The sequence below is a fragment of the Glandiceps talaboti genome, chromosome 21, assembly GCF_964340395.1.
Source record: "Glandiceps talaboti chromosome 21, keGlaTala1.1, whole genome shotgun sequence".
Lineage (NCBI taxonomy): Eukaryota > Metazoa > Hemichordata > Enteropneusta > Spengelidae > Glandiceps > Glandiceps talaboti.
The window spans coordinates 5,084,040-5,094,039 of record NC_135569.1 but is presented as its reverse complement, the minus strand read 5'-3'; the positions used below and the strand labels follow the sequence as shown (position 1 = coordinate 5,094,039).

The 10,000-nt window shown below is 36.6% G+C and overlaps 2 protein-coding genes across 2 annotated transcripts in view; both read left to right on the top strand.

The window, feature by feature from the left end:
* Positions 1-1,497, top strand: part of LOC144451732 (alkaline serine exoprotease A-like) — a 5,127-nt gene extending 3,630 nt beyond the window's left edge. The window contains exons 6-8 of the mRNA XM_078142636.1: positions 12-196; positions 452-623; positions 1,346-1,497. Of these exons, the coding sequence (XP_077998762.1) occupies positions 12-196; positions 452-623; positions 1,346-1,497 (509 nt within the window). The remainder of the gene's footprint in view (positions 1-11; positions 197-451; positions 624-1,345) is intronic.
* A 4,246-nt stretch (positions 1,498-5,743) lies between these two features.
* LOC144451731 (galactosylceramide sulfotransferase-like) lies at positions 5,744-6,715 on the top strand. Its single transcript, XM_078142635.1, has one exon. It carries the CDS (start codon positions 5,744-5,746, stop codon positions 6,713-6,715), a length of 972 nt encoding a protein of 323 aa, XP_077998761.1.
* The last annotated feature ends 3,285 nt before the right edge of the window (positions 6,716-10,000 follow it).

Genomic DNA, 10,000 nt, shown 5'->3' with positions numbered 1-10,000 from the left:
CGTGATTTCAGCCATGGAAGTGATTGCTGACACTGGTCCAAAGCCTGGAGCATACTCCATGTCTCTTAGCTTTGTCAACTCTCAAGTTGTTGATGATGCTGCTGATTATGCCATTGACAGAGGTTTCACCGTCGTCACATCATCAAGTAACGATAACGCCGATGCTTGCAATAAATCACCACAAAGAAATCGCAGGGTAAGGGAATAAGTTAGTTTTGGCAGTTGGACGAGTTATGACAACTTGAAAGACAGACACAAACGAAAACTATATATTACTATGACATGTTGATATAAGGTAACCTATACTCACAGAAGGGTTGCGTTTCTGGTTATTATTTTATTCGTAGTTTTTACACTAAGGCTGCAGTAAACTTAGTCGTCAATTTTTTTAACCTGATTAACTCGCGAATTTTGATTTATATTAATCTGCTAATTCACCTCTGTCTTGTAGACCATTTCCGTAGGATCAACAGATATAAATGACGCCAGGTCTTCTTTCTCCAACTATGGAGTGTGTCAAGATATCTGGGCACCTGGGTCAAACATTATAAGCTGTGACAACACCGATCCAAATGGTTCCACTAGTAAAAGTGGTACTTCCATGTCTTGTCCACATGTGGCCGGTAGGCTGATTATTTTGTTACTAAAATATGTATGTCCCAGAATAGCTCCAGTTAGTGACAGTGACGCATCAAAGATGGCGACTGCAAGATCCAAAATGGAGACTGCGTTATCAAATATAATTATAAAAGTTTGTTAAATAACACCTTCTGATCAATCTGGTTTTATTTTCTTAGCAAATGTCATAAATTGTACAACATAATCTTCATGTTTTTGATGCCTCTTTCAAAACATACAAGTGAAAATACTGCAAAACATTAATTATTATCGATTAAAATTTTCCCACTTTTCATTGAAGACGTTCACTTTGTTGGTCTATATATAATGTTCTGGGATTTTCACCATATGAATATTTATTCTACTTAATCTCATTAAATGATCGCACGTAGTCATTTATCTTGTTGTCATAAACCACCCTTTTTACTATAATTATAGCATATTTAACTAATGATGCGAATTCTCTGTCACCAAATAAAATATGTCATATTCATAACAAACCATCAGGACCATTTGCCATTATGACCGTACCAAGTAAGTCAAAGAAACTCAGATAATTCAAACTCTTTCACAACGCTCAAAAAGGTGTTCTAGAGTTGTATCATTGGCAAAATGTGCAGAGATCAGAAATTACCCGTGGTGACCTCATGCGGAATAACGGACAATTAGTGTAAAGAATCTTGTAACTTAACTTCCACTGAAACTTTCTTAATTTTTGAATCCATAGGTGTAGCTGCTATTAAACTCGCTATTAATCCAGATGCAACTCCTGCTGAAATAAAGGAGATTATAACTTCCGAAGCCTCTGTTGATAAAATTTCGGACGCTAAAGAAGAAGAAGGAACACCCAATTTGATGCTGTATAGTAGTCAAATCTAAGTTCTGACACGGTAAATATGAGTCGTTGATAACATGAAGAATTTGGAATGCACCCTACTTTCTGACATGTTTGATATTGTTTGTGTCCGTGTCCGTGTCTGTGTCTGTGTCTGTGTCTGTGTCTGTATGTGTATGTGTATGTATATGTGTATGTGTATGTGTATGTCAGTGTCTGTGTCTGCGTCTGTGTCTGTGTCTGTGTCTGTGTGTCTGTCTGTCTGTCTGTCTGTGTGGATGTGTGTCTGTCTGTCTGTCTGTCTGTCTGTCTGGCTGTATGTATGTATGTATGTATGTATGTATGTATGTATGTATGTGTGTATGTATGTATGTATGTATGTATGTATGTATGTATGTATGTATGCATGATGTGTACATGTATGTGTACATGTATGTGTGTGCGTGCGTGCGTGCGTGCGTGCGTGTGCGTGTGTTTGGGTATACATTTATATATGTTCATTTCATATCAAGTTATTTCAAAATGTAAATCTCTTGGTATATACCATACCGTAATTATCAAGTTTTCATCATTTCGTTTCCAGATGACTGGTACCAGTTGAAGCGATATGCCTAGTATGTTATATCATGGTCATTGGTAACAACCAGCTGATATAATAATAAAATAAAATTTGCTTGAATAGATTATTGGCGTTGTTTTCTTTCTTTCTTTCCTCAATAATCCATAAAATTTAGATTTGTAGACCCATGCATATATGCGTTCAAAAATATATGGATTGTGTTGTATATGTCCTGCAAAAGTGTAAGTGCTACCAAAACTACCAATCAAAAAGACTATAGTTTCAATACAGGCAACACTGGGTTTTTTATATCTCACACAGTGTTTTTTTGTTATGAATTAGGCAGCCTTCCGAAATTACAAGGGGGACTTGGAAAATTGGGGGTCACTTGTTTACAAATCGGTCAGTGGAAGAAGGCCATATTTTATAGAAAATGAAAATTAGGGGAAGGTTACAGCAGATTGCATCGAGTCATTTTATATCTAATTGTATTATTTTGTGATTTTGACGTGATCCCACCGCTGCCACCAGTTGCAAATCCCACTGCTACCACATCCAATTATCAATTCCATGACTACTTGTGTAATTGTTTCAGCAGAAGCCTGTAGAATAGCAAGGCCACATTTCATTGTCATTGGGTAAAGGATCCTGCTGTGTGTGTGTGTGTGTGTGTGTGTGTATGTGTGTGTGTTACTGTGGGGTTGAAATAAGTCTTATCTTTATATAATAAAAACCAAGTCCCATGGGTGAAAGTAGCTTCATCTGTGCTGTGTTAAACCCCAACGACACAGTGATTTTCATCTACATCATATAACCCCCCTCTTTGACTAAAAGTCCTCTTTGTCTAAGAGTCAAAAACAAATACAAAGTCGACACATGATTTTGCGTTCCCCCTGCCCCCGCCCCCTTATGCTAGTCACTAGTGATAAAACTTGCTTCGTATCCTTCCTTCCATGTCAAACACAGTGTCAACAATTTGACAGACTATTATGTTATGCAAATATTTACATGTACATAGATTGCTTTAATCTGTGTATATTGTATACTAATAAATACATCTGCACACAATTACGTTTTATTTATTAAACCCCCCCCCACCCTCCACCCCACTCCCTCCCAGAAAGTAAAACTATAAACTAAAGACATAAATACGTGTTGCAAAAGCAATAATTAAAACCACAACTGCAGACGTCGCAATTTCTTTAAATAATGTTTCACCTTCCCAGAATAACTTCTTAAAGTATTCGTATATTTAATCCTAGTGGTAAAAAGGTTTTTAATGAGTTTTTCCATATCAGACGTGGTTGGAGGTTGTTTTTTATCAGTGAACCTTGCGAGAGCCTTAATTACTGGATGCATACAAAGGTCTCGAAAACGTGGAAAAGTTTGAGAGAAGCTTAGATTATTAGATTATTTTAAAAACTGAATCTGAACTCTACCTACAAAGTAACCCTAACAAATCACCAATACTGCTCTATTTTGAGTCATTTCCGGTGATACGTTTTGACATAACCTGGCATATAAGTACTTCAGGTAAATGCATACTGAAATACCAAATATAAGCATACCCAGTCAACAAGAAACTTTATTTGATGAAGAACATACCGGGATGTTAACTTTGTTTGCTTGACAGGAATGTTAACATTGTAGGTAAGTCTGTTACCATAGCAACACATTTAATCCACGTTTTAGTTCACGGCTGAAGGTGCGCGCGAGGGTGCGTTCGTGCGTACGTGGATGTAAACGACTGCTGGGCCGATCGGGCTTTGGTATTTGGTGGGGACATATTGCTTGTATTGAGTGTTTAGATGACAAATTCAATTTAAAGTGGTTCAATCAGTGAAAAAAAATTATGTCCAAAGGAGCTACTTTCTATACATCTTTGGTTGTTTGAAAAAATAGTCTCAGTTGCAGCCAGTGCTGGTTGAAGATGAAATCTATTTATAATTATCGGGGAGGGGTTATTCACAAAGGGGATTTAATTTAGAACAAATTAACTACACATGAAAAGATATACAGTGCGACATATGCTACATACTATGTGTTAGTTATTTGTTTTAGGACTGTATCTATTTAGTATACCAATAATGATGAAATAATCTCAGGCTTTATACATGCAACAAACACCTCATCATTTCAGTGGAAGCTCTAGCAGACAGAACAACCAGCCATAGCAGATTAAATCTAGTGTCCGTTTTTGGTATGTATCAAGTACATATTTCGACACTTTTTGCCAAATACGTATAATTACATTGTATTACGGACACTACAAATCACCACATCTCATCGGAGTCTATGGCACACATACTAGATTGCCTACTACACAATGACACAGGTTGGTCAAAGAATAATTCCTTGTTTATAGTGTGGATTCGAACCCGGGACCATTTTATGCCACAGACTGGAGTTGATTTCACCCCTCTCCCCTCCTCCCCTCTCCCACTTTTAAAAGGCTCCATAATTGACGATCGGCCGATGTCGTCTGCAACCATTTTATGTAAAACAAGTCTACCGTCAGACTACACACCAATAGACCTGCCACTGCCAAAAATAGACAAAACTATGCACTGTAGTATTCAAATTTCAACAATCAACTAAAATGATAGATTTATCAGAAATATATATATACAAGCTCCAATGTATACCCTATTTATTTTCACTCAAAAGTTGTTTTCCCGTTTGTCTAAAGTTTCATGAAAATGTCACTATTTTAGTATAATAACAAATCAATAAACCACCACTGGGGAAAGAATACTCTTTAGTTCTTACATGGCTGAGTCCAATACGCACTCGTTCACGCCCCTGTGCTGTCAACTGGCCATTGCCGTGGGATTTACCAACCCCAGCAGGGCTGGATTTATTGCTTCCACATGTACGTATCATATAGCATATTAACCGTCAAGTAGCAGGCCTATGTTTCACAACACAAGACAGAAGATTCCAACGCAAAGCTGTGATTGTGACCATTTGAGATCTAACTAATTGTTGTTGTTGTTGTTGTTGTTGTTGTTGTTGTTGTTGTTGTTGTTTTTATTTTGTTTAATTTCCTTAATTACAGGAACGACCCCACAACTTTAACCCAGTATGTCCTTAGTTCTGCATAAGCCGTTTGCTGCTATATTCTTGATCATGGTACCTACATTGACTTTGTCTATAGTATGGTGGTTGCCTTTACATCGTCAAAAATTCAACCTGCCTTCTCTGTAAGTGTTGATCAATTAATCAATCAATCAATCAACCAATCCATCAATCCATCAATCAATCAATCAATCAATCAATCAATCAATCAATCAATCAATCAATCAAATAATCAAATTTCTATAGCACCTATCTAATGACTATTCTGTTCAGGAGTGATGGTCAAATAGTATCCGCGAAGAATAACACCACATTATCTGCAGGTCTCTGGCCAATCAGAATGTACGATTAGTGACAGGTGACGTATCAATCTGGGCGTATGAACCACATTATACCCCAGTATATAACTTTTTCTTCATTCATGACCTGTAAAGGTTTTTGTCACTGCACGACTTTTGACTTAGAGTGACAAGGCCCTCTATGTCACCCATATTTCAATTTGCTGAACGAAGCAAATATTGGGGAGAAATATCTAAATGTACATTCTAAATACATCAGTATACACAGTTACAAAGTTCGTCGAAGACTTGAGAAAACTCCATTTCCCACAAGATAATCTCACATGTACTTATAGTTGTTCTTTTGTTTTCAGAATGAAGATGAAAGGGAGTCCTCGAATTCAAATCAAGCACAATGCCACGCCCTCTATCAAACAGTCGTGCCAACCAAACAGAAAATTCGTATACTTTAAGATTCAAAAGACGGGAGGAAGTACTCTCGCTACTCTTGCATTTAGGTATGGTTTGAAACATAATCTTGTGGCAGCAGTTGCTCAAGGATTAGGACCACATATCTACTTAAAGGGAGACCGGTTAAAAATTCATAACTACACGTGTGACAACTTCCCTGGATACAACTACATCGCAAACCATATCCATTACCGGTATAATAGAATTGCCGTGGAAAAGGTTATTAAAAATGGCAAGTATTTTACGATGCTAAGGTCGCCATTAACTCGAACTAAATCTGCGTTCTACTATTTAACGAACAAAAACAAGAACTATCGCTCATATCCAAATCCGTTCTCGGCATTTCTTGAAAACTGCAAGAGACAGAAAGATGAAACATGTGATAGGGAAATATTCAATCACCAATTTAATTTTTTTGGCGGTCATCTGGAAAAGGCCGATGACACTTTAATTCAAGATATTCTGGAGATGTTAAACAGGGAGTTAGATTTAGTTATGCTAACAGAGTATTACGACGAATCTCTTGTCTTGCTACGAAAGATAATGTGTTGGGAATACGAGGACATGGTTTACAGTTCACGTAAAATTCACAGAGGCAAACAACCACCAACCACGCCGGAGATGGAACAGATCATTAGAAAGTTTTCGCCATTAGACTTGAAAATCCATGAATATTTCAACAAGACATTCTGGGAAAAGGTCAAAGGTTATGATGGAAATTTTGAAGAGGATCTTGCTAGGTTAAGATCTGTTCAGAAAAATGCTAAGATTCACTGTCAAGGGCAGCCTAAATCCAAGTATTGCGGAACACTTGTAAAGGACACACCCAGAATAATGAAAGATGCAATTGATAAACAAAAGAATTGGGACTGTTAAACCATCCTCGCAAACTACAGCCTCTTTTACGGCAACGTCCAGTACGTGCCCTACCAGAGTTTCGTAGGAAGGCGGAAGAAATAACAGCTCTGGTTTGCGAGAATGTCTTAAACCTACACTAGCTACAACTTAGACATTTTTTTCATCACAACAACCAAAAGATATATATTCGCTAAAACTTTATCAATTACTTATTTAAAGAAATACACAAATATTTAGTTGTCAATTATATTATCCGTAGGTGTTGCAGTGGCAAAGTTGAATCTTGAGCGAAAGCTAGATTTTGAATCTGCCACTATGTTAAAACTGTACTAGTTGTAACAGGAGTATTATTTTTCGATCAGACAACCACAATATAAATTGTTAAAATACCACTAATTAGACATTGTGCATGTTAACCAGTGGTCGATATCATATATAAGCAGTACAGAAACAGGTTGAAATCGTGATCACCGTTGAGGGTGCTGATTTTGGGAGCGGACCCAAAAATATATTTGATTTGATTTGATTTATCGCAAATACAGCTTCAAAAATTACGTTTACCCACAGGTGATGCAATACTGTTCAGGGTGTACGATATAACGAGTAAGTCATTATATCTAGCAAAATATTTTCAAAAAAGAGGTTGCATCTGGTGTACCTTTAAATCCAATAGTGTGCATATATAAAATTAAAACTTAGTTATCTTCCAATTGTCATATTGTGAACGGTAAATTAATAAACTCAGCAGTGTTGTGCGTCTTTTTCTTAAATATGCCACTTGAGGTTTTAGACAGATTGCAGTGTAAAGTCATCATTCTGATTGATTGATTGATTGATTGATTGATTGATTGATTGACTGACTGACTGACTGACTGTTCTCGTCTAAATAAATATATCCTTATAATAAAGATTTACCTATGTATAAATGTACAATTGTTGAAGTCGCATTGTTTGCGTTTCAGTCTGTGTCTATTTTACTCATACCTGATTTTTTCAAGACTTTGATTTAAAACTGTGTTTGATTTGTGAAGAAGTAAGAAAATTCAAGCTCGTGAAGTGAGTGCAAGTGATAACAAGTCTTACGCTGTGACGTCATCAAAAGAGGAACGACAGATTAGTCTTAGCGTGGGTGGAGGTTATTCTTATCCGTGAACCTTGAGAGAGCCTTAATTACTGGATGCATACAAAGGTCTCGAAAACGTGGAAAAGTTTGAGAAGCTTAGAGCAATAATACTATAACATTAGATTATTAGATTATCATTATTATTAAAAACTGAATCTGAACTCTACCTATAAAGTAACCCTAACAAATCACCAATACTGCTCTATTTTGAGTTATTTCCGGTGATACGTTTTGAAATAACCTGGCATATAAGTACTTCAGGTAAATGCATACTGAAATACCAAATATAAGCATACCCAGTCAATAAGAAACTTTATTTGATGAAGAACGTACCGGGTTGTTAACTTTGTTTGCTTGACAGGAATGTTAACATTGTAGGTAAGTCTGTTACCATAGCAACACATTTAATCCAAGTTTTAGTTCACGGCTGAAGGTGCGCGCGCGGGTGCGTTCGTGCGTGCGTACGTGGATGTAAACGACTGCTGGACCGATCGGGCTTTGGTATTTGGTGTGGACATATTGCTTAGAGTGTTTAGATGACAAATTCAATTGAAAGTGGTTCAATCAGTGAAATAAAGTTTATGTCCAAAGGAGCTACTTTCTATACATCTTTGGTTGTTTGAAAAAATAGTCTCAGTTGCAGCCAGTGCTGGTTGAAGATGAAATCTATTTATAATTATCGGGGAGGGGTTATTCACAAAGGGGATTTAATTTAGAACAAATTAACTACACATGAAAAGATATACAGTGCGACATATGCTACATACTATATGTTAGTTATTTGTTTTAGGACTGTATCTATCCAGTATACTAATAATGATAAAATAATCTCAGGCTTTATACATGCAACAAACACGTCATCATTTCAGTGGAAGCTCTAGCAGACAGAACAACCAGCCATAGCAGAATAAATCTAGTGTCCGTTTTTGGTATGTATCAAATACATATTTCGACACTTTTTGCCAAATACGTATAATTACATTGTATTACGGACACTACAAATCACCACATCTCATCAGAGTCTATGGCATATTGCTTAGAGTGCTTAAATGACAAATCCAATTGAAAGTGCTTCAATCAGTGAAATAAAGTTTATGTCCAAAGAAGCTACTTTCTATTCATCTTTGGTTGTATCAAAGAAATAGTCTTAGTTGCAGCCAGTGCTGGTTGAAGATGATATCTAGTTATAATTACCGTGGAGGGGTTATTCACAAAGGGGATCTAATTTAGAACAAATTAAACAAGGCATATACATGAAAAGATGTACAGTGCGACATATGTTACATAGTATATGTTAGTTATTTGTACATGCATCTTTTCAAAATATAAAATCTGGCACAGACTAATAATACTATATCGTTCAGTGACCTTGAAAGTCACAGCTGTTCGGTCCATGATTACATGTACGGCTCCGACTAAACGAGGTTTGTAACTCTATCAGATGCTAAATATATATGTACATTTACGTGTACGTCTGCATGTACAAAGAATGTCACAATGGAAATGAATCGTGGTGTGATCATGGGAGAATATGTACTTCATTTAAAAATAAATTGCAACTTATAGTCAAACTACAGAGTTTATTATTCTCATATAGTCTAATGTAATTTATCACGACTTCATCTATTTAGTATACTAATAATGATAAGATAATCTCAGGCTTTATACATGCAATAAACACGTCATCATTTCAGTGGAAGCTCTAGCAGACAGAACAACCAGCCGGTATAGCAGAATAAATCTAGTGTCCGTTTTGGTATGTATCAAATACATATTTCGACACTTGTTCCCAAATACGTATAATTACTTTGTATTACGGACACTACAAATCACCACATCTCATCAGAGACTATGGCACACATACTAGATTGCAGTTTCTACTACACAATGACACAGGTTGGTCAAAGAATAATTCCTTGTTCATAGTGTGGATTCGAACCCGGGACCATTTTATGCCACAGACTGGAGTTGATTTCACCCCTCTCCCCTCCTCCCCCTCTCCCACTTTTAAAAGGCTCCATAATTGACGAACGGCCGATGTCGTCTGCAACCATTTTATGTAAAACAAGTCTACCGTCAGACTACACACCAATAGACCTGCCACTGCCAATAATTGACAAAACTATGCACTGTAGTATTCAAATTTCAACAATCAACTAAAATGATAGATTTATCAAAAA